The 25,778-nt window shown below is 38.3% G+C and overlaps 12 protein-coding genes across 12 annotated transcripts; 4 read left to right on the top strand and 8 right to left on the bottom strand.

Annotated features, from left to right (window-relative positions):
* BmR1_04g08425 (glycine cleavage system H protein) lies at positions 178-537 on the bottom strand (the record flags this gene model as incomplete). Its single annotated transcript, XM_012794817.2, has 1 exon — positions 178-537. The coding sequence occupies one exon, from the start codon at positions 535-537 to the stop codon at positions 178-180; it is 360 nt and encodes a 119-aa protein (XP_012650271.2).
* Positions 538-634: 97 nt separating this feature from the next.
* BmR1_04g08420 (large subunit ribosomal protein L37e) lies at positions 635-955 on the bottom strand (the record flags this gene model as incomplete). Its single annotated transcript, XM_012794816.1, has 3 exons — positions 635-716; positions 737-812; positions 835-955. 3 exons carry the CDS (start codon positions 953-955, stop codon positions 635-637), a joined length of 279 nt encoding a protein of 92 aa, XP_012650270.1.
* On the top strand, positions 1,546-5,242 carry BmR1_04g08415 (translation initiation factor eIF-3 subunit 9; the record flags this gene model as incomplete). The annotated part of the gene is made up of 12 exons (XM_021482689.1): positions 1,546-1,609; positions 1,632-1,757; positions 1,779-1,868; positions 1,889-2,046; positions 2,069-2,215; positions 2,237-2,393; positions 2,415-2,605; positions 2,628-2,877; positions 3,679-3,794; positions 3,817-4,071; positions 4,546-5,103; positions 5,126-5,242. 12 exons carry the CDS (start codon positions 1,546-1,548, stop codon positions 5,240-5,242), a joined length of 2,229 nt encoding a protein of 742 aa, XP_021337206.1.
* On the bottom strand, positions 6,098-8,059 carry BmR1_04g08400 (hypothetical protein; the record flags this gene model as incomplete). The annotated part of the gene is made up of 1 exon (XM_012794814.1): positions 6,098-8,059. The coding sequence occupies one exon, from the start codon at positions 8,057-8,059 to the stop codon at positions 6,098-6,100; it is 1,962 nt and encodes a 653-aa protein (XP_012650268.1).
* Positions 8,278-9,389, top strand: BmR1_04g08390 (Protein TRI1; the record flags this gene model as incomplete). The annotated part of the gene is made up of 2 exons (XM_012794813.2): positions 8,278-8,546; positions 9,224-9,389. The coding sequence occupies 2 exons, from the start codon at positions 8,278-8,280 to the stop codon at positions 9,387-9,389; spliced, it is 435 nt and encodes a 144-aa protein (XP_012650267.2).
* BmR1_04g08385 (nitric oxide synthase-interacting protein) lies at positions 9,589-10,386 on the bottom strand (the record flags this gene model as incomplete). Its single annotated transcript, XM_021482687.1, has 2 exons — positions 9,589-10,295; positions 10,317-10,386. 2 exons carry the CDS (start codon positions 10,384-10,386, stop codon positions 9,589-9,591), a joined length of 777 nt encoding a protein of 258 aa, XP_021337205.1.
* Positions 10,435-12,390, top strand: BmR1_04g08380 (zinc finger protein, putative; the record flags this gene model as incomplete). The annotated part of the gene is made up of 6 exons (XM_021482686.1): positions 10,435-10,596; positions 10,619-10,746; positions 10,767-10,867; positions 10,889-11,097; positions 11,498-11,701; positions 11,782-12,390. 6 exons carry the CDS (start codon positions 10,435-10,437, stop codon positions 12,388-12,390), a joined length of 1,413 nt encoding a protein of 470 aa, XP_021337869.1.
* Positions 12,391-13,794: 1,404 nt separating this feature from the next.
* BmR1_04g08375 (GAP40) lies at positions 13,795-14,934 on the bottom strand (the record flags this gene model as incomplete). The annotated part of the gene is made up of 1 exon (XM_012794810.1): positions 13,795-14,934. One exon carries the CDS (start codon positions 14,932-14,934, stop codon positions 13,795-13,797), a length of 1,140 nt encoding a protein of 379 aa, XP_012650264.1.
* A 248-nt stretch (positions 14,935-15,182) lies between these two features.
* On the bottom strand, positions 15,183-15,440 carry BmR1_04g08370 (hypothetical protein; the record flags this gene model as incomplete). Its single annotated transcript, XM_012794809.1, has 1 exon — positions 15,183-15,440. One exon carries the CDS (start codon positions 15,438-15,440, stop codon positions 15,183-15,185), a length of 258 nt encoding a protein of 85 aa, XP_012650263.1.
* On the bottom strand, positions 15,424-16,759 carry BmR1_04g08362 (NLI interacting factor-like phosphatase; the record flags this gene model as incomplete). The annotated part of the gene is made up of 5 exons (XM_021482685.1): positions 15,424-15,713; positions 15,734-15,895; positions 15,917-15,983; positions 16,004-16,102; positions 16,484-16,759. 5 exons carry the CDS (start codon positions 16,757-16,759, stop codon positions 15,424-15,426), a joined length of 894 nt encoding a protein of 297 aa, XP_021337868.1.
* Positions 16,760-17,251: 492 nt separating this feature from the next.
* Positions 17,252-17,479, top strand: BmR1_04g08361 (hypothetical protein; the record flags this gene model as incomplete). Its single annotated transcript, XM_021482684.1, has 1 exon — positions 17,252-17,479. The coding sequence occupies one exon, from the start codon at positions 17,252-17,254 to the stop codon at positions 17,477-17,479; it is 228 nt and encodes a 75-aa protein (XP_021337867.1).
* Positions 18,122-25,510, bottom strand: BmR1_04g08360 (hypothetical protein; the record flags this gene model as incomplete). Its single annotated transcript, XM_012794807.1, has 1 exon — positions 18,122-25,510. The coding sequence occupies one exon, from the start codon at positions 25,508-25,510 to the stop codon at positions 18,122-18,124; it is 7,389 nt and encodes a 2,462-aa protein (XP_012650261.1).
* Positions 25,511-25,778: the final 268 nt, after the last annotated feature.

The following is a 25,778-nucleotide window of genomic DNA, read 5'->3' as shown; positions in this document are numbered from 1 at the left end:
TACATGATTGTACGCATAACGCCTATATGAATAAAGCATCCAGGTAAACTACGGAAAAATAGTTATAAAAATAATTATACATTGTTTGTGATAGTTAATTTATTGGTTACGTGTTGGTAAAAATGAAACTGTATGTCATGTGACAATAACAGATTGTTAATTCTTTCATTTGGAACATTAAATATCATCTTTTGCAACTTCTACCTCCATTAGCCAGCCTTCCCCCTCCGGATCATTTTCCAGCAAATTGTTGTCCCTCAGTACTTTCTCGTTATGTGCGATCACTTTAGCATTTACTGGGGATTCTATGTCAAATACTGTCTTGTCGCATTCTACTGATGCGATATTTTCCCCCTTGCCAATTCTTTCACCGTGTTTTGGCAAATTTATGTATACTACATTCTCCCATTTACTTTTATCGGCTAATAATCCCAATTTGTATCGGGAATTGTCTAGGCGTACTAGGTAGACTTGGTCATAGTACCTGGTAAGTGTGGAAAATGACCTTATTAAAGGGCATAAGCCCCGAATAGACATAGCCAAACTATGAAAGCTTAGAACTAACAAACACCGAGCTAACAATTAACTAACAGCCTAGTGTCAATCAGATGGTTGTGTTTGCTGTGTGGTGCAGTTACGATTTTTGAGGTTGAGGAGTTGTGCCACTCCTGAAGCCATTTTTGGCACGGCGTGGCATTGTTTTCATATGTCTTAGTCTAAATCTTAAAAAACAAACCTTCCAGTTCCCTGGTGGTGACGTCTAATTGATTTGAGAGACCAATTGTAGCGTCTCATCTTCTTGTCAGGATACCCTAAATTAAGAACATTTACTACCACAAGAAGCGCATCTCTTTTTCTGCACATGGAAAGCTCTCCGGCCACAACGGTTGCACAGAAAGTGAGATTTACCCTGGCGCAAACCAAAAGATCCCGTGCCTTTACCAGCTTTACCCATAATGGGATCCCCACATCAAAACACCAACACTTAATTCATCGCCTTAAACTATATCTTATTATTAATAATACATATGCGTGATTTTGCAAGTTTATCACAAAGTATTATACACTGTAAAAATTTAATTTCCAAAATTTGAAATGAGTGCCGCAAGTAGCAATAATATAAGAATCTACGTGTCCAACTGATCTCTCTAGCCACTAATACAATTTTTATTTTAGTATGTATTTAGTAAATCAGATACACTGCGTGGTTATTTCTGGAAGATTACACAACCTTAAAAATATTTGCTCTTTGTGTAGTCACCATTTCGCACCTACCGTTAACATTGGATAGGGTAGTAACGAGAGTTAAAATTAATGCTAGATTTATAAACAGGAAAGGTCGGCGGGACGTGTAAATTTACGAAACAAAAAGACAACTGTACAGTAGGGTGACCCACCATGAATTCACTACCAGTGGGTATGAAAATTTGGCGATACTCTATGTAATTTAACCATTTAGTAATTTTTATATTAGATTAGAATTATTACAGGTATTGTGACTATTTGTGAGCGTAAAGGTGTGGGTCAATTTTCCACTACCGAACAATGTCATATTATATAGGAGTGATCCCCACTATGCTCAAGGTTACGCTTGAAGACTTGCCCCGAGGTATTCAATTTGATCCATTCAGACGGTGATTCATGTCTTCTAGACTTCATTTCTGACGACGAGTATGATGAGGAGGAGGTTTTGCGCAAATGTTCAGAACGCGAGGAACTCATCACGCTTGCTGATGGTTTTCCAGAAACTATCATATGTAAGCAAATTTCTTATGTAGTTGTGGGTCTTCCTATTGTAGGAAGAGAAAAGTATAACAGATTAGTAGAGGTTGTAAATAGGTCACTGAACAAAGATTTTGCGGCCAAACGTAACCCAACTTACACTCAGAGTTGAGGCTTAGTCAGCCCTTTACCCTCGAAATACCACAGGACGATAATGGCCAGACACAAGGCGTGGGATTCATCACATGTGCCAAAGCTGATGAGGCAATACGAATTTTACCTCATGTAAAAGGTTTCAGATTGGATGCCTCTCACACTTTTAACGTATAAAAACCCAAATATTCAGGCCGTGATGATTGATAATTATGACTTCATCATTTCCAATCAAAATACATGCAAATCTCCATTGACAAATTTCGGATTCACTAGGGAAGAATTTAGGATGTGGCTATTAGATCCCAAGAGCAGGGAACAATTTGTCATTCGATACCAAGTAAAGCGAGAATTTATGTAGGATGAAACTGAGATTCACTGGTGGGATCCAGTGGAACGGGAGCCAATTATGCATTACGATGGTAGTCGTGAAAGGGCTGAAGGGAAACGACTATGGACAGATTCCCGAGTACAGTGGAGTAATCATGGTCTTTACCTCGTTACCTTCCATAAAAAGGGTAACCAGCATTTAATGTTAGGGATTTGTCTATATGCAGGTGACAAATTTGAAAGGAAAGTACGTTGCGAGCATAACAATGTCAAACATATATCATTTTCACCCGGGGATGAATACATTCTTACATGGGATGGAACTCCCCACAACCCAGAAAATGACAAGGCAATCTGCATTTGGCAAGTTATCACGGGCGATTTGTTACGCAGTTTTCCAGTAACCACCGCAATTAATTCAGACTCCACCGATTTCCCCTAAGGGTTCCGAATTCCCACATTTTCTGTGGAATTACAATGGCACTATGATTGCCAAAATGGAGAAAAATGATGAAACCTCATCTTTGTGTGTCTATTCCCTGCCCAGCATGACATTGGTCCCTAATGCTCAGGGCAAAAAAACTAGATTGCTTTATGCTGCTGAGAAGTTTGATTGGTCTCCATCTGATAATATAATTTCCATTGTTATACCCGGGACCTTTAATACACCTGGTAAGCATCTAATTTGTGTTATAACTTTTTGTTCTTATACAAAATTTTGAGTTATATGCCTGTATTTGTGAGGCTTTTACTATAATTTATACTATTGATAAGTATCAGTTATGAATCATATAAATGTAACTTGAATAATGATCACCTAAATCTCAAATGACGATCTTCCTAAACGATGATAAGCATATATTAAATGGATATATTCGGAATATGCAATATTTTAAATTGGTACTTTCTGCAACACTCCAATGCATCAGATAATATTAATTGGGTATAATATAAAAAAATCCAGAAGATAACGCAAAGGCCTCAATAATTGATCAGACCATAGATGAATCCACAGTTTATAAAATGTGTATGGAATTCTCTTCTATGACACTTTTATGTCATAATTAATAAAATTTCACATTAAGAAATTATTGGTATGATAATCAGTTCTAATCAATCTTGCAATATTATAAACACCGCCAATATATTGTAAGGGGTAATGATCGAATATGGTTATGAATATTACCTATATATGGAATAAGGCCGATCCAGCAGGGATATACCTATGTGGCAACACATGCCTGTATTCTAGGGCTTAGTGATTAGGACATTTAATCCAACACTATTTTTGCTATGACTTATGGTTTATTCTTTTGTTAAACATAATCCATACGTTCCTAGGCTGTTATATATTTGATTTTAACGGACATGGAAATGTATGCACATATTCATTGATACCTAAATATCTACTAATATATTTACAATTATATGTGATATACACGTATATGAAAATAAAAAAACTTGCTAATACAGCCCGTTTAGTTCTAGTGGAAATGCCTTCACGAGTGGAACTTGCTTCAAGAAACATTTATAACGTCTGCGGTGCATCCATGCACTGGCAGGAACGCGGTGATTACCTCTGCCTCAAGGTACAATCCGCATCTAATTTAGACAATCGTGATGAAGAAGACTGGAAAGAGGGGAAAGAAGCAATTTAATCAACTCGAGATATTTAAATTGCGAGAGAAGAACATACCAGTTGACACTATCCAAATTGAGGGGGCTGTGGTCAAGCAAATGCACTGGGAAATTGGTGTTTTGGAAGGGAGTAGGAGATTTGCTTTAATAGTTAAAGATGAAGAAACGGGATCACATTCCATTAGGTTCTATAGGATCAGGGACACCGGAAGTATTTCAGATACAGTTGTAAGTAACAGTATTATTATACCATTAAATTAATAAATTGCTCTTCCCATATTTTATGATTAAATAGCGGTTTAAACTTTCTAAATTGGATAACTCATATTTGAATGTGTTATATATATGTGTATATATACATTGGTTTCTATATGGATGATCTGTTTCCTACATTTGCTAATTGTGATGTAAATTCTTTAACTTAAAATTGCTGGTTGATTTCATTTATTATATAACAACTATTTATTATTCTCTTTTGTGTAGAAATAATTAAATGGATAATCTGTTACACGCGTTTTTTCATTTGATAAATACCCAATTCGATCAAGGTTATAAATTATCTGTAATATATCTATTTTGTTCAAATATTAGTTTATGGTTTATTAAACGAAAAGATGGACAAGCATATGTATTTTTAATAGCTTAAAATGTCTAATAACCATCAACATGAATAATTTAATATTATGTGCATGTGTGACGTAGTGGATAACGACATTCGATGTAACATCGCATTTGAATCATATGGAGTGGTCGCCTGCAGGCAATTACTTTGTTTTGGGCTGCCTTGGCGCTGAAGGGACGCTTCTATTCTGCTTCCTCAATGACAATGATAAGGTGGAAGTTATACATAAGGATGAGCATTTCATGGTCAACAGCATTCGTTGGAGTTCATGCGGCCGCTACGTTTCCACATGTGTGTGCGTCCCAATGCCTTCACTTGGAGGCCCCGCTTCCACTGCCACCTTCAGGTTTAGTGCTGAAGCCGGGTATTGTATTTGGGGGTTTCAGGGCAAATTGATGTACAAAGTAAAGAAGGAGGGGTTGTATAGCTTTGATTTCCGTCCACATCCACCTTCATTGTTGCCCAGAGAAGAGATTGAGAAGATCAAGAAAAATATAAAAACATATTCTAAGCGATATGATGCGATAGACGAACAGGCCAGGACCGAACAGAAGAACGCATGTCGTGCCAAACGCCAGGCGAACATTGATTCATTTAAACAAATCATCAATTCACTCCTAGAGTGGCACGCACAGGATGTATGTTATAACTTTAATGTAGGTACTGTACCAGGAATACGAAAATGCTTGGGTTTCATTTGACGCGCAGTTCCAATGGGAAGACTCCGAATATGTCATACAACAGGTTTTGGATACCCGAGAAGAATTTGTCTCTTGAAAATAAATTAGTTCATTTGATTATCTGACATGTAAAATTCATGTGAGTCAATGATAGTTAATTGATTAGTGGCAATTGAAATCGGAAAGGTCTATTTTTCAAATATGATATCATATACACGGCGTATTAAAATGTTTGTGTAAATTTTATCTGAAATTGTATTGGTGACTGAAATATTTCACTCTGGCGTAAAAATTTTCACTGTGAGAATCACTAACTATTTGATACCTCTTAACCCTTGATAATCTAACAAATTGGTGCTAACCCTATTTTTGAATCTTAAGTGTAAAGTTAAAAATATAAATTTTTGATTGATCCATTAGTCTATGCCTATTTGTCAAGTTAACCATAACTGATACGTGTAAGGATTAAATATTCGTACGCAGTTTTTGCGTGTCTTCCTGTCATATTTAGGTTAAACTCATTCTATGTTGTCTTTGTAGCGCATAGGCATGTATAAACTTTACAATCTGTCATTTGATTTAAAATCTGCCTATAGACCAAAGTGAGAATCTTCGTATAGAATCACAAAGATTTCAGAACGCTCATAATAAAGTAGGGGTTGTTTCTAGCTAGTGGGATAAAAATTATAGGACTTATTAAAGGTTACAATGTAGGAACGTATTAGAAACCAACAAAAAAGGACTAATAATGAATAACAGATAGGAATAATAGTTGCGAATTAGAGTTTTTGAAGCGATAAAAATATGTTAGTAAGATATAACAGCAGATGATATTTATTACATTTATAATTATCATGATTCAATATATATATATACGATATTAGTTTTATTTTCCAAAAAACGAAACTGATTATCAAGTTATTCCAAGACTCCTACTAGTAAAACCATTCTATTAATGCTGGGGGCAGTGGATGTGGGTTGATGAATGTTGCGATTGCAATTGGGATAGGAATATAAAAGCCATATTTTTGGCGTCTTCAGGCCCCATGTGGTATGTGCTAAATTTCCGATTCATCTCATTTCCTCCGTACGTCCAGGTCACTTCCCATTCGCCCTCGTGTGGTAGTGTCCCCTTTTGCACAAATTTTATGCTGGGTTTGCCACCGGCACTCGCATTAGTAGTAACCGTGTGTTTGGTGATCATGTTTGGATTTGCATTTACGAATTGTGAATTTTGATGGGGAATCTGTGTATGCAATTGCTGCTGATATGGAAGGTACATTGTCTGAAAATTTGGATGCGGTTGAGGCAGCGATTGTGACTTTGGGCTTGAAGACAAAAGGGTAGATCCCGCTACGGAAGGTGCAGTATCTGGGGAAATGGGCAATTGGAAATTTGATACAAAAGGAGTGTGTGATGGGGCGTGGGTGGACTTTGGTGAGCCAATTCCATGAATTTGCTGTGTTGTCTGCACTTTCGGTTCTATATTTGAACTCCTAGAAACCAGTTCATCCGATATATTCTCAACCATAGGTATAGGTGTGGTACCAGATGATGTAATTGCAGCTGATGATAATTTGTCGCTTCTACGATCTTCAGATAACGACATTGGCTTGTATCTAATCTCCTCTAGAATAGCGATTATGAAATTTGGCATTGTGTTATTTGGATCTGCTTGTTCGAAAACCATTTTTTCGCTGGGCTCTTCCCCCTCCATTTTGTCCACCAATTGCTTGTAAGTGATGGCTAGTGATTTAGCCCTTTTCCACCCATATTTATTTATGTTGAAATATCTGTTACGTCGTACTTTTTTACTTGGTACCCAATGTGAAACGCACCAGCAGATACGATTTTTCTCGAAATTGACACCGGGCATCTGACATTCAGTGTAACTCTTCAAAACCTTTATCCTCATAGCCCTAAATGCTTCGATTGCTTCCTGTTGTGTATTGAAATACTGTTTACCATCCAGACTTTCAAAATACCATTTTCCATTTGTTTGGTCAAACCTAAGCAAATCGCCAGAATCCTCGCTAATCTTGTTTGGCTGCTGCTTCGGAACTCTATTTTGTACCTTAATCTTCTTAACTTTAACAGGTTCAACATCCATATTATGCGTGGATAGCTGTATCGCACGTTTTCGTTCGACCCAGTAGCTTTCAGCCAATTCTTTGGCCCCATTGTAGCCAAATAAAGCTACGGGGAATCCACGCCTGAAGTATCTGCCATTATGTTCCCAACAAGCAACCCAGCGGCCCAAAGGACGGCCAGAAACTAAATTTCCTGAACCCCAAAATTCGTCAAATACAACTCCTCCTGTGGTGTCGATGCAGTCAGGTAACTTGGAATCGGTGTTATTTGCCATGAATGTCAATTTTGACACTAGTTCTGGTAGTATATTCTCCTCCTTATGTTGTTCCCGATATTTCAATGCGAATATTAGAAAATAGTATTTTTCAAGTTCTGACGTTGTCTTCGCTTGTTTTACTAGTCCCAAGTGGTGAGCGTATACTTTTGCAAACTCGGGGTTATTTTTTTCCAAACTATTCAGCAGCATGAGAGCGCTTGTAACGAGTTGTAAATGAGCCTGGAATGGCATGGGGGGTCTAGGCAACACTCCATTTATGGGTTGGGGGAGGGTGTTGTTTAGGAGAGAATTGGGTGAAAAGGTAAGGGTATTGCCGGGAGAGAGGGGGGGAAAGGGGGGGAGATTTGACTCCGTTTTAAGAGGTATATTGGCAAGGGAAGTTGTTGCCAAGTAGTTCGGTGTGTTTGTAGGGGCATTTTGGGTCTTTACTGTTGATGTTAATGAATTATTTGATGATATATGTGAGTTGTGACCAGTATTGAGGGAGTTGGTCGGGGAATTTGTGGAAGAGTTGTTGGATTGTGGCATTAGTGAGATAGAAGACATAGGAAAAGGATTGTTATTAGATGCTAAATTGCCGTACTTGTGTTTGCTAGTGAATGGGGTTTGAAAACCAAGCAACTACACTATTACAGCAGGCGCACATCATTTAGCCCAACCAATAATATTTTATCATCACCCCACCTAAGGGTTACACATATACTCTTTATTCTGCTATCGCCCGTTACTTTCTCTGCTCAGTAGCATTTGTGTATCCCTACTGGATGTTAAATGTATGCATCCTAGTGGTAATGACAGTGACACTTTTTTCGCGAACTATTAGGGCCACGCTCTTTACAGTACAACATAAATTATTTCCACTACAATTTTGCAGTGTTGACAGGTTTTTACCAAAAAATTGTGTATTTTATTCTACTAGTAAATCTAAACCTTTTATTGGGAAGGGGTTTTTGGTGCCATGCAAAGTAAAGGGACCTTTATTCGATTTGCTACAGGAGGAGGAGCTTACCAGGTCTGAGGCAGTCAAACTTGTGTAAGTACATATAGTTATGAAACAAGTTGATATTTTCTGTAGTACAATTCAATTTATTCTACTCATCAACGCCAACAAATTGTATAATGATTTTGTTTTTATTTTTTCTATGATCCATCACCCGCACTGTCAAACTATCAATAAATTTAAAGCGCATTTATTTTATTAATGATTCCATGCAAAATAATTCTTGCGTTGCATACATCTAATTGAAATTATTTGTGAAGTGTGATTTATGGTTAAATTTTGGAGATATGAATATTTCAGACGGGTATAATATTACTCATATGTTGACGATTTTTAAACTATAAATAAATATTATGTGATCTTCGTAATACATACTTGAATTTGAATCATGATTGTCTATTCTAAAAACTTGGGATTGATTTCTCAAGTAAATATTAGAATTGAATACACCATACATAGTGAACACAAATTGATGAATCAGTTTAATGATTAAATTAAAGATGTGTAGATGGGTACGCGATATTATGGTGAAAATGGAAAAAACACGATTTTTTGTTCTACATTCTATATACTAAATATTTATGAAATAACCAATTGATTTAATGGCGATTTTATAATATCCAACTAGAATTATTAAATATACATATGTTGGCTGGGATTGAAATTGAAATTTTGCTGAACTTCATTTTAATATTACTTTATTTATTTAGGTGGAAATACATTAAGGACCAGGGCCTGCAAAACCCAGAAAACAGACGCATAATCATGTCTGACCACAAACTCTATCCTCTATTCGGAAAGGAAGAAGTCACCTTTGGAGAAGTTGGAAAGGCAATCCACAAGCACTTGGAAACTATCCGAAAGCCTGTGGAATAATTTATTTTACATTTTAATTAGGCAATTGTAATTAATTACTTGTAATATTGTAATATTGTAAAATTATACAATCACAGAAGCCATAACAGTACGTGAGATTTAGTTTTTAAAATACCGTGCAAATATACACTTCAGAATAGCTCTGAATGCCAGTTTAGATATAGTATATAATGTTCACATAGAGATTATACAATAAATTCTAGTGAGGCATAACCAGCCTTTCCAATTTAGCTTCCACCTTGTTATGTGCACTAAACCCAGTTCCCCCTGGAATCAACTTCAACAAATCTTTTTTGCTTAACTGTCTGTCACAAAACCCACTATTTGGTGCCAATATTGTTTTAGCAGAAGTTGCTAAGATTATTTGTCCCGTTGGTATAACCAGTAAAGCTTGTTGGTGGGATATGGGTTTTTTTGTAAAGGAACAAACCCAACCTTCATCCCCGCATTCGGGTTTTATGTCTATCAAGTGTTTCAGCTTAATTGGTTTACCACTAATTGGACAAACCAAGTTTGTACTAGGCTTGGGGCCTATATGCTTATCCTGGTAATCAGGTGCCGCCATTGGCACCCAGAAATTGTTAATTTTTCCCCCATCTGTAGCAGCTGCTGATTCAAGATTAGGAGCAATTTCCTTTCTGATAAATTCCAACTTCATTTTCTCCTCATCAATTAGTTTTTTTTGCGATTTTTCGGTGACTAACTTCTTTGTTTTGTGTTCCCACTGAGACAATTTGAGTTTGATTTCCTTCTTCTGTTTGGTAAAATTTTCTAAGATGCATTCTTTGCAAAAAATGTGACCCCTAGGAGTAGTTACTGGCATACTTGCCTGATGTAAACACAACCAGCAGTCATGAAATTTTCGCATGGAATCTGCCCCAAGTCGCTCCTTAAGGGTATACCAATCTAGAATTGATAAGTATTTACCTTTAATCTTCTTCTTTTCATGGTAAGTGAAAATAGGGGCAGCAGTGCTATTTTTGCTATGTCTAGTCATTCCACAACACAACACTATACTACACTGATCATACGTGTACCCGAGGGGATGGCTATAGTGCAGGATAGGACTGTGTTTCCAGATAGCAAGGAATGGCAATTTTTGGAATTTGCTCTGCAATTGCATCTTAGTACATCCAGGGCAAAGTTGTTACAGGCATGGGATGTCTCGCTCCCAGAAACGGTTGCCGCTTTCAACGCTAAGAGCAGTGTAAGTCACGCTAGTGATGTAGAACCAGCTAGTCAATCCCGTGTTCTTGGATGTTAATAAATTGGACGATAATAACACGGTGCAGGACATTTATCGCAGAGGAATTAGGGTCCCAAATGACGGAATGGAGATTGTTATTGGAAATATTAAGTACACACACGGTCATTCAGTTTCCCAGATCTTCCAATAATAGAGAATATACCAGAGTTAGACGAAAAAATGAAGGTACCACCGCAAAAGCAAACATACCAGTTCTTTCTGTGTGATGTTAGTGAGTCTAAAACTGAATTAGCAACTGGTTTGTCACTAACTGCTAAGGACAGGGAAGATGCTGCTAGGAGCAGGGTTTCTATGCCACTGGAATTTGAAAGTCATCAGATAGTGGATAAAAGGTCAGAACCTAGCAATGTAACTTTATATTGCTTTCCCGATGGTCCTGTGAAGGGTGTGTTGCCTCGGCAGAAATTATATGAAAAATTTTATATATATGATTCGTCGCAGGTACGTTGTTGTAAAATATATTGAAATTTTTGTTTGAACTTAATATAACTGTACATTTAACAAGCTGCATTGGTATATTCAATAAAATGCAATTTTGCTATATATGTATAATAAATTATATTTTCATTTGTGTAAAAGTATAATTAATGCTTTAGCAGTTGAATAACGGATGTAGTTTCTGATTGAAGAAATATTTGAATGATTAGATGAATGTTGACTTTGAGTTTTGAATGTTTCAAAATTAGTAAAGTGGGAGTCATGAAAGTTGTTACTCATAATTTCATACATCTATATTAGTGCATACGGTTAATATGTGGGGATTATGATTATGTAAATGTTGCTTATTGGATAAATAAATTCGAGAGTCTACTCATTTTCTTGTCACATTACACTAACATAGATTCTGGCACGCTATTTATTGACATTTGAATTTGATGCCAGTAAGATTGAGAGCTTCGCCTTACCATTTTGTGAAATCTGTCGCGATTTACCAGCTACGATATACTGTTCCAGTGACAAAGCTAAGATGTGCAAGGAATGTGACGAGTCATTTCATGCGGCAAATAAATTCGTAGCGAGACATATAAGGGTGCCACTCAATCAGGTATCAAATATAGTATATTTGAATGGGTTTGGAATGAAGTTCCACAAATCACATCAAAATTAATGAAATGTGTAACATAGATCCCCCGGGACAGCATAGGAGGCTGCCACGTACATCCAAGGGAGGAAGCGAAGCACTATTGTCTTTTTTGTACCACGGCAATTTGCGATTCTTGTTTAGTAGACCATCGCCACAACAACAAACTGGACATAATACCTATGACGAACGCATACAAGACTATTTTGCAGGAAAAGGAGGTACAAGAGGAGTTGATTGCTAGAAATTTCAACGTAAAGGAGCAGATAAAACAAATTGAGGAGTTGATGAAAATAGTGCAACAGGGGAAGAAGGAATCGGAGGAAGAGTTGTACAGAGAGATGGAGAATCCTATAAAGCGCCTCGAAGAAATCATTGATGAGAAAGCTAAGTTGGTGTTGGCTCAGCAAAATTGTCTTCACACCAGGCACTTACAACTCTCATGGGCTAGTGACTTTATAGCACATATGAGAAATACACTACCCCCATTAGACTTTCTATCAGTTTGGCTCACATACTGCAGATTTAGAAAAGAAATTCTCGATCGTCCTATGCCCAATAAACCAGTGTACGCTGATGCTACTCTTGTGGGTTCAATTAAAATCGCTTCTAAGCAAGCTACGGAGCATTTGGAGTCTTCAAAGCATGCATAGTCAATTTGTACGTATAGTAATTTAGCCTCTAATCTAATATTCGTATAATTATATACTAGTTGTCTAGTAATTAGTGATTTAGTATTGAAATTGATATATAAGTTTTTTCATATTAGATTGGTGATAAGCATTAAAAATGTTTTAATTTATTTGTATATTGTATTGGAATGGTTGAATTTGGATTTTTTTAATGTAATATTACCGTGTATATATGTAATTGGATGTTATTTAGAAAGATTTTAATTTATCCGATAAAGTTTGTTAAGGAAAATAATACATATTTAAATAACTAAAAATTTTACTAGACTATTAATTTAAGTCTGAATAATAGTTGAAATTGATTTATTATGCGTATGTGTAGAATGATTAGTGTTTACCAGTGTACATTATTAGGGCTTGTGTGTGAGACCATAATATTTAACTCAAAATAATTTAAATAAATTAGAATGCTTGTATAATGATATATAATGATATGGTTGATACTTATGAACGTTTATGATCGTTATATATATACATTGAACTTATATGTGTAAATGAGGTGATAATTGTGATAAACATTATCAATTGCAAACTAAGTGTTTAAATTGGTAAATAAGTAGATATAATCACTCAGCATTAGAATTAATTTTTTAAAAATCATTAAATTTTGAAAGGCATCTATTTGTATTTAATTTAGATTGAGTTAAACGATTGGAAATGATAAGTTTTGTGGCATAAATTAGATATTTGTTTAGTTTAATAAATGTATTTACTAATGTTTTATTAAAATTATGTTGTGACACATTGTGTGATAATTATTACACATATAATAATAAGACATCAAAAGGGTTGTTTAAATAAGTTTTAGAAAGTATAAATAAGGTGAGTAAATTCATTTGTGCAACGTGATTAGTGAGTAATTACTGTATACAAAATCATTGTGAATGTAAAGAAATATCAATTAATTGGCATGATCATATATTGAATTTTAAAAATAACTCGCCAAAGATGACGTCACTATAACTATGTATTAAACACTAAACTTAAATACAGGATCAAAAGTTCTAAGAAAATATTATCATCTTTTACCTGATGATTGATCCAATTCGTTTATGGTATATTTATTGCACAAACCTACACTAATTATAATTTGAATTATGTGGATAATACCTAGTAATGTTTTTAACGAAAAATCTACATGTATATAGTGTCTAAATAAACAATTTACTACATAAATAGTATATTTATTAAACTTATATTGATTAAATGAATTAGAATTAAATTGATAAACCCAAAATGAATGAACCACAAGTGTGGAAATAAAATAACTAGAAAAACCACCGCCTGCTGTACTAGAAGATAGTTAAAATACTCGTTTTAAAAGTAATGTAAAGACGTATGAATAATATACAATTAATAAATAGCCTAAGTCATCTCGTGATCAACTGCCTCTTCTTTCTGAATAAAAGGAGTTGTGGTCTGTTGCAAAGTACTAGGAGAATCCAGTCCCACAGGATCTCCAAATTCACTAGATTGACTGTTAGAATACAGCAAATTCGAACTCATGTTATTAATTACATCTATAGCTACCAATAAACGTCCAAGTACGACAAAAGAGGTGGAAGCCCATATCTGCCACGTGTTAGGTTGTGAACTACTGCCTATGAAAAATAGGAGCAATACAGCTACCAGTTCTAGGCACCTCCAGGGTCCTTGGCCAGTTCTCCTGATCAGACGATTACTAACGACGTTTTTAACGAATGGTAGAGCCCCTATGGTAACAAAACATCCCCAGACATGCCATGTCTTTATCTTAGTAAAGTTTAGGGGCATCCTAGCAAAAAACGTTGTTATTTCCCCCGATATTAAGAAAATGAAAGGCAAAATCAAAGTTCCCAGTAAATGTTGGTGGTTATGTAGCGTATTACCCCTCCCCCCTACCAAATGTAGACAACGGTCCATACAGCCAGCCCTAAAAAGAGCAGCTAAGGCGGCATATCCACAAGCAATTGGGAGAATATGACCTGGGGCAATGTTAGAATCGGTAATTCCAATGGCAAATGCTAAAAGCAAGATGCCAATTCCCTTCCATCTGAGCGGCATATACTCTTCTCCACATGCGATGAAACGCGCTGCGTGGTGGGCAGCTACGGCTCCAGCAGCCATAATTGAAAATGTACAGGCAGTAGGGGCGGCTGACAGTAACATATTTGCTGCAGCCAACATTCCAACATAGGCCATAGTAGGGAGGGCCAAAGAACGTAAGAGAGAATTGTCAAAGTTCACTGGGGGAAATAATGCAAACTTGGGATAGACAGTTCCAAATTCACCTAACAAATATGCCGTGTACAATCCCTGTGCCAATTGCCACCATGTCACAAATATAGGAATAGGGGCCACTTGTTTGAACAGAGTATGTATGATATATACATTTAACAATGTGAGTGTAACAAACAACACTTCGGCAGTGACCAGAGTGGGCTGGGTCAGGTATTTTTCGACATTGTTCCAACTGAGGTTCTTGATAAACAAGTCCGTGGTGCTTTCAAAAGCGAGTTTTGACATTGGAAGGAACACTTCACGTGTGCACAGCCCGCTAAAGCACCATGTGGCAGTTGAGTCTATTCCTACAGTAGCCGTAAGGGATATACCAATTTATAGAAAGGAGTTTTTTTCTCACAAGATTTATGCTATAAATCACTAAGGAGTTTAGAATGCAGCAGTTTACACATGGGGCCTATAGTAGGCAAATATGCAATCACAGACATTAAGTCGTCGTGAAATGCCTAGTTTATATAGATAATAAAGTAAAATTACATATTTTGAGTCTCTGTATGAAACTCTTCTGGAGTTTTACATTTCATGGACACAGAATGTATGAGCGGCATATGTTCAGCAATGGCAGAGTTAACCATCCGGTGCCGCTCCAACAATTTAACATTAGTAAATTGTTTAGATACTATTTTAATAACAAAAGAGGGCCCACACCCGCCACTTTGGTCGATTAGTTCTAGGAATGTGGGTTTAAGAGCCTTGGTAAGTGCCTCCTCGAGCTTAGCTTTCAAACTCATCTGGATGAGTGTCTGTAGGGCTGATGCCAAAATTGTTTGTCATATTCCAAATGCGCTCAGTGATTAGGTGGGCCAAGGAGAGCATTTGTCCATGTTGAATCTTTTCAATATTTTGTTGCTTTTGTTTTTTTTGTGCACTATCCTTAAGTAATCTCAGTTTGATCACTGGTCTGACGTCCGATAGGTGTCTCAAGGCCTTCAGCAAGGGTATAATATCTAGTAGCGCTGTATCTGAATCTTCTCCAAACCAGCTTGCGATAGGTATTAAGTTATCTAAGTTTCAGTGCGTTTACCTTGAAAATTAACTCCAGCCTCCTTATTGTTGTCCAACAGTATGACTTTGGATACATCTTGTTGCACTTTGTGCAGGTCTTTTGCGTAGAATCCATTAGGCAATTTTATACAATCATCTCGGTACAATCTCCTATCCACCAAATGGTTTATGCATATGTGATCTCAAGTTAAAATTAACCTACTCAGTATGGTTTCCGCGTATTCCTTGCAAGAAGCCGTGAAAATGACAATTTCATAAATATTCTTCATCTGTATCAATATAACGTTACTTCTAGGAGAAATCGTTCAAGATGAGGTCTTTTAGAGGCACTAATGCAGGTAATTTTGCCATCCACACGAAAGGATAGTGCGCCACTTTTTCGTGACATCTAAATGGAGTGACTATAAATACATGGTTAGCTTTCAATTCCATAATTAAAGCATGAAATTTTAATAAAATTTTATATTCAAATTTGGAAAATGTGACAAAATTTTAATTTTTAGTGGATTATAACAAAAAACCATAGCAATTTAGACATTTCTATATTATTGTGCAATGGGTATGTGTATTTAGTCAAATTGTAATCAGGAAAGATCCATAATATGCATCAGGCGATTATAACGATATATAATTAGCGCCAAGAGTTGTAATAATTAATATGACACTTAGATTAAATTTCATTCGTTGCTGATATGGGATAAAGCGATGACCCCCTACTATCCAATACAATTTTCACAAATTACATTTGGTAAAATAGTAAAATACTTACTCTAGTGGCCCTAACGAGTGTTTCATCCAGGTCCAGGACTAGGGAATAGGGGTGGCGGAGGCGATGAGCATATAGGCGATTGGTCATGTACTGCTGACCTAGGATGCGTTGGGAAATAATGGCCTGAATCGTGTGCACTACTTTTGCTACGATACTGATCCCTACCACAGTCCCAAACAACCTTCTTAGGGCCTTAAGAATCCAAGTTATTCCCACTCGAATCATCTGAAGCCCCCACCACAAACAACCAGGCCAAAAGGCCCTAGTCTGTTTCATTACCACCTCTCATACGTTAATCATGCAATCCAATATCTATTACCACATTTCTCAACTGACATTTTCCAATATACAAAATATCATTGTACAATGTATCTAGCATGCAAAGTTACTGTCTATCCGAAACTATTGTAATGAATGTGTGTTGACATTAGTGTACATACTAGGATTGTGTACAGTGACATAAAGTGGATGTATTACTGTTGTTGGTATGTTTCCTATCAGCATTGCATAATTATTTTGGATCTGTAAACCCGTGTAACAACCATAACTGATATTAGTAATAAAAACAGGTGCTCTAATGTTGTATTTGTAATGTTTTATCATAAATATCTATATGTATTTTTTCATTTGCTCATACACATTATGTTTTATCCTTGGTGTGTACGTGTTATGTATGCGATTACGCGTCCCGTCATGGCCCAACTTCGTAAAATATAATCCACTGGGTCCAATTGTTATACAACACTACTTTAGACATAAACGTTACTGATGTTTATAAATGTAGTTAAGTTTACCATTATATATAAAATACACTACTACATGGAAATTACTAAACCTAGTGATTCCTCATTATCGATTTATTGGTCAAGTGAATCGCACCGGCATTTAATAATATATCAGACAGACACTCTAGTCCATCACACAGAAAATTACTATTTGCCACTAATGGATTCACTAGTGGTGGTATGTATAACCGCGATCTTCCAAAAAAAATAGACCAGTCATCAATGGAAGTATATCCAGAATGCTACTCACGAACATTCGTAACTCTATTACTAGCGTATTTACAATGAAATGATGAATTAATCCAGGTGTAAAGCAGAGCTACCGGCTATAGTGAATACTAGACGTTACCAATAGTCAAATAGGCAAAAACAATACACCATCAGGTTGATCGAGAATCACATGATACACTAGGGCAAAGCAAATAATAAATGCTTAAATGAGCAATTTTTCAAAAATTACTAATTAATATACGGAATTTAGAGGTGATACTTCCCAGTTCAGAGCCAATCGGCTCGTGAGTTTATTTAAAGAGGTCGTCACAACAGTTTCAATAATAGCGTGTCAAATTAGGGCAAAGTTCCCGGGCGGCAAATACAAGACAAATCCCGTGAAACTGTACGGTTAGGTCAGACCAAAACTCGTATATATTGGAAGATTGACCTATGCGATAATGAACGTTAGTGCAAACAAGGGTTATATAGGAAGGGTTATTACAATATCATATTTTACCACATTCTATTGCAATAGTCGTGTTTATACTTGCGTCAGGCGTTTATTCGTGTGAACTAGACGACGTACCACCTTTAGCGTTGCCTTCGTTTGACTATTATTTTTTTGGGAGTGGCCTAAATTTTAAGTTTTTGGGCCCGTTTTTGACGTTTGGCCAATAGGGCTGGTGGTCAGTTTGGTATCGTGACTTATGCCCATTTTAGCATTTGCTTTTGACGCTGAGTCAATAGGGTTGGTAGCTAATTTAGAAACGTGACGTTTACCCATTTTAGCATTTGTCTCTATGTTTGGCATGGCATTTTTAGCAGTGAATGGAAGGCTTGTTTCCTGTGGCGATAAAAGTATGGAGGTTACGGTATCTACATTGTCGGCGTCCAGTCCATGCAAAAGTAGATCTCTCAGGGTCAACCCTCCGTCTATTGCGTGGATCAGATCGTGAGCAGTGATAGTGAACTCAATAATTCTCCCAGAGGCAAGTTGCACATGGAGTACCATGTTGTGGTGCTCAGATAACAATTTTTTCAGGGTTTCCATTTTTTTGAATATATTGGATAGCTTAGTTGTAAGATGTAGATTGGTCTGTTCAATATCTACCCCGTCAATTTCGATCTCCATTTGTATTCCATTGTTCTTTAAAAGCTCAAGGGCCTTGGATAACGATTCCATAATTATTCGCAGTGAATGGGTACTGGTCAGCCCCTCTTCTGGAACTCCAAACTTGAGTAAGACATCCAATACGCTTGGGTGCTGTTTTAATAGTGCAGCGAAGGAGTCCTTGTCAACGTCGATCAAGCGCTCTTTATTTCCACTCTTTACCCCGAGCAGAACCTGCGAATTATTATCTCCGAGATTATTGATCCCCAAGTCTTCGAATGTGTCTCCAAGAGAGGAGGTTAAGTTGAGTTTGTAGCGTTTGTTTTTGTCGCCACTGGCCGGTGCTTTGCTGCCATTTAAAGAAAACTCGATATCATCTGGGCTTCCCGACTTTTTGATGAAAATTCCTATTTGATGGTTATGATCTAGGTCTCTTATGTTACACTGGTGCAAAAGGGATTCCAATGTTTCGAAGATCCAATCTGTGCTTCCAATCGCAATTTCACATTCTGAGGGCATGCCGTCTATGGCCAATTTTATTGATTTGGCATCATTCGCCGTCTTTTCATCCAAATTCAATATTTTATGAATTGGAGTTTGTAGGGAGCTGATTAAAGGTGAATTTTTTATAAGATTGGAAAACACGCGAATACTTGGAGGAGATGCGATTCGCGTGAGGGTTTGTCCCAAAAATGGGTTTTTGTGTCCCATCCCCTTTCCAGGGGCTTCAGTTCCAGCGTTGGCCTTGGGGTTGGTTCCCTGCCCATGTCCCAAAAATGGGTTTTTGTGTCCCATCCCCTTTCCAGGGGCTCCAGTTCCAGCGTTGGCCTTGGGGTTGGTTCCCTGCCCATGTCCCAAAAACGGGTTTTTGTGTCCCATCCCCTTTCCAGGGGCTCCAGTTCCAGCGTTGGCCTTGGGGTTGGTTCCCTGCCCATGTCCCAAAAATGGGTTTTTGTGTCCCATCCCCTTTCCAGGGGCTCCACGGACGATCTGAATGGTATAACCGCGCTTATGCAAGTCACTTCCGGGTATGTGGAGCAGGTGCTCCGGGACCCTGTCAATGGGCACGTGGGAATGCTCGTTGCAGAGGTACACCCGGTCGCCCGGGCCTAAGTCCCCACTCATAAGCCTGTACCTTAGGTTTGGAATATTCGCCAGGCTTTCGGCAGATACCGTGCCCGGAGCGACACCGGTTGGATCATACTCTAGAGAAATGTTATATTCCCCCGAAAGCGATGACAGAGGGATGTTACCGAGCCTTTCAGGTATTTCCCCGGGTCCGAACGGAATATTGTTTTGATAGATCATCACATTCACAGGTTCATGCGATGCGGCGTCTCTTACAATGTCATTTAACGTGGTGGTGTCAAAATTTATCTTGCCTTTGTAATTTTTAATATCGCCCGTGGAGCCGGCCGACGGCGCGGCTGTGCCGGCGTTCCACGGGTGATACACTTTGTCTGAAAACCCATCCCCATCCCTTTCCCTCACGTTGATGTTGATAAAGGGGTTGCCAGTATTTCTGTATGGCAACAGCTGTATGGTAAAGGATTGCGAAATGGGATCGTCGACGCCGCAATGGTCAATGATTACCTCCGGGGTAAGTTTGGTGGTTATGGATTCGCTTGGTATGAAACAATCCCCAGGAACCCCATTTATAACAACCTGAAACCCCCCCTTATACTTATTCAGCGCAGACACCGCTTCTCCCGGTAACGTGTTGCTCAGATGCCCCAAGTCCAGTACCTTGGTACCAGGGGCACTGTCATCTAATGTGGGAATGATGAGCTTGGCGTTGCTTAGGTGGGAAAGTTTGTCAGCATCAATAAATTGCGTGTTGAAGGGGTCATATTCGACCCTTATCGTGACATTAGGGTTGCCAGCTAACTGCTCGATGGGAACGCATTTCTCCAAAAAATCTGAGGTGTCCATCTCCTCAAACTGTGACAAATTTGATATGTCACATTTGTAAGAATTGCCATTAACGTTCACTAGCACTATGGCATTGGACACCAAGTCGAGTCGCCCCCCTAATTTGGATTTTAAGCTGGTTACAATGGTATTTGATATGTTTTCATAGTCTGAAATAAGCTGTTCAGCGGGAAATTCAACCTCCACGGACCATCCGCCGTGCATCATGGAGCCATTATTCTGTGGCGAACCTAACCAATTGTTACGCAATAGGTGGTCCATGCCCTCAGGGCCAGGATAGCGGTGCATTATAACCTTGGCCTTATTAGCCCCAGCGACGCGTTGACCATTAGATGGCATATGACTGCCAACTGTCCCAGAGTCAGGGCTGTCATGGTGGGAAAAATAAACGTCCGAATCGGCCCCATCAGGCAGTCGCTCTAAGATGATGTCCATGCTCTCGCGAGGTACGTGATCAGGGTTATCGAAAAATGATGCCTGTCTAGAACTGGGCCTCGTTTTATTAGGGCCGCTGTTAGGGCCCAAATGACCCTGTCTCTTAACACCAGCCGGGATAAAGCCCGCATAATTCCGCACGCCGTGTGGGCTATACGGGCTTTGGGGCAGTAACTCAGATACTGGTATCAACTGGGGCTCGCGGTGGTCTATAGAAACGTTCATAACGTATTTTTCGGGGTGCATCATCACATCCTGCCCGCCGTTATGCATCAAAAAGTCCTGTAGCTCCCCCTGCACGTTCTGTTTTGATGGAATTGAACTCATCTTGTAATCGTCGCCGGAAGACATATTCAATAGGATCCTATTGGGGCTATTCTCCGTTCCATCGTATGCCTTGCTTGCAAAGCGCTTGATAACATCAACATTTATATCAGCCCCTCCCGTCATTTCTAGCATTTGCCAGGTGACATTGCAGTGACGGAGAAGTTCATTAACGCTCATATTTAGCAGCCCTTTCATACCGTCAAATTTGGTGCAGTTACGGAGCGTATTCGAAATCCACAGGTTGACGTTGATATGAGACATACCCTCAAGGGACTTACCGAAAGTTTGATTGATTAGTCGCACAAATTCGGTGGGCCTATCCTTAATGGTGGTTTTGGTGACGTTTATTTTGGTGTAGACTTGTGTGGGTACGCCGTTTAAGCTAAGACCTATCATAAGAGGGTAAGCGCTGTCGCTGGCTGTGTCGGAATGTACATAATTCCCCATTTTGGGTTTTATTTTTATTTCCATTAGAGATTCATTCTGCAATTTATTTTTGAGCTTTTCAAAATCACCGCTGCAATGGGCTAGGAGGGAATCTAATGTAAGCGATGCCAGTAGATTGTGACTATACCAGATCTTCTGGTTGCAATTAAATGGTATTCCCAGCAATTCCAACTCTGCGGACTCTAAATTGGAACCAGAATCTAGTAAATCTGAGAAATAGTTGCGAAGGCCAAGGTTAATGTGGTCAATTCCGCCGGATATCGTTTGTTGGTTTTTTGATTGTTTATCTTTGATTACAATGTGCGGTAGCCCATCTTGGGAGACGCCGAGGGGCTGCAGGGAGATTGAATCGCAGTCAATTTCACTGAACATTTTAGAAGTAGAGATATTTTGAGTAGACTTGCCACCCTTGATGCAATCCAGCCTGTACGACTCATTGGGCCTCAGCCCATAGACGACTGGGGAGGCGAACGCTCTCTTAAAAAATGTGGTGATTGTATCATCGTCTTTGGGCTGCACGAGTAGAGATGAAATATAAGTTTTGGCCTTGCGCCCGCTGTCATTGGCCACTTCAAAAGTGATTCTAACATCGCGATTATCCTCGGGATTAACCATGGAAAACAGCATGCCATTCTTCCAAGCCTTACCATTGACTTCGATGTTATTGATTTTATCGCGGTAGTCTAGCGTTGAGAATCTGTCTAGTACCTCGTTCTTAAAGGCCTTTATGTCCATGTTGTTCAGTAAGGTACTTATCGTCTCTTTTTCGCCAGTTAACTTCATTATTCTGGCTTTGAGAAGGTCGCCGGACTGATGAAATGCGTTCAAAACGTTGATTTCCTCCTTGTTCATCTCTCCAAATTTGAATCCTGCTACATCGGCCAGGTCGAAATTGTAGTAATGGCCTAAATTTTCAATGGTTTCTGAACCAAACAAATATTCGCATGGAATTTCTTTGCCATCGTTTAGGACTATTGCTGAAAGTTTCACATTTTCAGGAATTTTGTCTCCATCCATTTTACTGTTATGCCTTAAGTGATCCTCCAGGGTATCTAATGTAAATTTCTTGAGCATGTTTGGGTAGATTCCCGTGCATCGTTTTTCCCCATTGTGGTTAATGAAACAATATTTCTTTTTGCCAAAGTTCAGCGTTAAGGGAGTGCCAAATGAAATTGAGTAGTTATCATAGTTTGTGTCGTCATTGGTATAGGTGTGTTCTCCATCGTCAGATAGTATTGAAAAGTCATATCCCTGCATACCACCGTTATCGCCAAGCATGTTGGCGACTTTTTCTTTGGCCATGGTCTCCAATTTTGAGAGTGGCGTATTTGACTTGAACTTAATTGATGTTTCAACGGGGCGGCCTTTATAAAACCCGTGGATAGGCATAGTATTTGAGCTGTAAACGTGGATTACTGGGTTTTTATCGTCCCAGAAATTGTTTTCATCAAGGATGATATCGGAGGAATTTGGATCAAGTAGGCCTCGTTTTGCAAGTTCCGATTTTATTTGTGACTGTACTTGTTGAGGCTCCATTTTATAGGGTAAAAATAACGTAAATTCGCTAATTTTCCCGTTTCTATCAGTGTAATTGATCTTCAAGTCCTTATTGTTGTCTCCCTCAAAAATAATGTTATTAAGGTTGATACCACGGGGCAAGTGTCCATCTTGGAAGTCAATAAGATGTCCATTATCTTCCTTATCCAGTAATAACAGATTGTGGTGTAGGTGGTCGCTCATGTATTTATTCTTGTGTGCCTTCTCTTCAAAAGCTTTGGCTATCTCTTCACTTGTAGGGTTTGTAGAATTGATGTGGAATTTGAAGTCATTAGTCTTCTTAGAACCCACAAACCTTGCATTCACATTGGTGTTTGGTGTTATAGTGACAGTTGTTGCCACATTTCTGCGGTAGTCTTGGATAAACTCCTTAATGGCAGACAAATGCGTTCGATCGCTATGATGGGATGCAGGTTTGCCTCCTATTTCCACAAATTGCAAATCTTCGGATAAAAACACACCCATAAGGCTCAAATTTCTGACGATTATCTCCTTCAAATTTTGGAGGGTTGCATACCCTTCATAGGGTATATGAATTTTATAAGGGCCTGACTTTTGATTATCATTATTTATATAAATGTCGAGTAATATTTCGGATGGTTTATGTGGGCCGAAATAAAAGTTCATGACAGTGGATTTGGTGGTGGCGCATGGGACTGAAGTTGGGATTTTGTAGAGGAGAAGTTTGCTTGTTTTTTCGTAAATATGTTCATTAAGATCGTGTAACTGGCAGTTTCCCACCTCAAATCCATAGAATACGATCTTGTGTTTTTTTATCTCTTTAATATCTTTAGCATACTCACTGACCTTCTTATTTAATTCAGATATCACATCCTTGACCATCATTAAAGGGGATATTGTTGTGGTAAACTTCTTTTTTTCCATCAGATAGACGTTCACTGAGACTTGAGGGATAAATGTAAAGATCTCGTATGCAGATTTAGGTGAGTTAGGACTGATAACTAACTTTCCTTTTTTTACCCTGCACTTGTGCTTATCAACGTCTGATAAGTAATAAATACTGCTGGTATTGGCGCTGCTTTTAAAATTGATAGGATTTCCAGTTATACCACTTTCCGCTAATAGTGACTGATATTTAGTATCTAGCAGCACCCTTTTGTAATCATCAAGGTACAAAAACACCGGATATGTTGAGATATTATCCGGAGCTTGGATAAATGGTAAAAATAAACGAACTGAAACCTGAATTGCACAATCGAGTAAAACATCTATTTCGTTGCGCCCACTTGAAATCGCATCTGTCAACGCGTTGTAACTCTCCTTCTCAGTGACTTTATGTCCATTCACTGATGTGATAGAAATTGGATGTTTTGGCGATAACCCTAAAATCATCCTCATGTGAGATAATATCGATTCATACGTGGGGTATTGGTGACTGAATAAGGGCGGATCGATGGAAAATGACTCTTTCTTAAACCCTTCTAACTTGGGTTTGTGGCACTTAAATTTAATAACAGAGGAATCACTATAAGCCGAGCTTCCATAGTCAAGGTCGCAAGTTAGGTGCAAAACGCCTTTGTTACTGTGTTTATGTACCCATTCGGCAGTGCATTTTGACCCCTTAGAATGTGTCAGAGAAATTAGTGTCTGTACCACCCTTGGAATCGCCTTCTCTATCGTAAACTTTGCAATATTTTCACGTTTTTCATTGAGAAAGTACAAGATTTTATCCTTATATTCTATGGAAACATCCTTAAACTTTTTGCTCTTAAATGGGTTAAAATGAAGTTGGACGAACGAAAAAATCGGGTTAATTCCATCATCCACCAAATCTGCCTCAAATGCTGTAGAATATTTACCATCCTTAATGAATTCACGCTGTATACTATCCACAGACGGCAATTCATTTGAAAACAAACCTTTAGTGCATACACTGCTAGTTGCATCAAATGATGAAATATTACCAGCCTTATTCCTATGCTTATAAGTCCGCGTTTTTGTAGCGATACTCTCCTCTCTCCCATCTAACTCTGATGTGATAGTGCTGGTTGAACTGTGGGCCTCCAGAATAGAATTCTTATCCTCAAACACTTGACCAGCACCAAAAGGTAGTGAAGACACATCCTGTTGATGATTTTTTGGAGGTGAAAAATATGTTGTTGAGTCAAGGCTGGGGGCGAAGGCTGCGATACCTGTGAGGGTGACCAGTATATAAGCTGGGGCGACTGGCCAATTTATGCGCCCCCTCACAACGCTCATTTTTGCATCGTAAAATTAGACACTAGTTATTATGGCAAGTTCATACTATTCCTGAATGTAGCTGTGTCTTGTGAATTCAATGGGTAGTTTCCATTATGCCCCCAGGTGCGGCTTCTGATGTCTACCTTACGCCCATTCCTCATCACTACCCTTAGTTGAATATACTAGGACAATAGATAGGCTGGATCCCGTAAATACAATATACTGCAGGTTTCCAATAGCATGATATTAATTTGTGATTGCTTAGATTACCCATATCCCCGATCTG

Source organism: Babesia microti, chromosome IV, assembly GCF_000691945.2.
Source record: "Babesia microti strain RI chromosome IV, complete genome".
Classification (NCBI taxonomy): domain Eukaryota; phylum Apicomplexa; class Aconoidasida; order Piroplasmida; family Babesiidae; genus Babesia; species Babesia microti.
The sequence above is the reverse complement of the archived record's forward strand: the minus strand, read 5'-3'. Positions and strand labels throughout refer to the sequence as shown.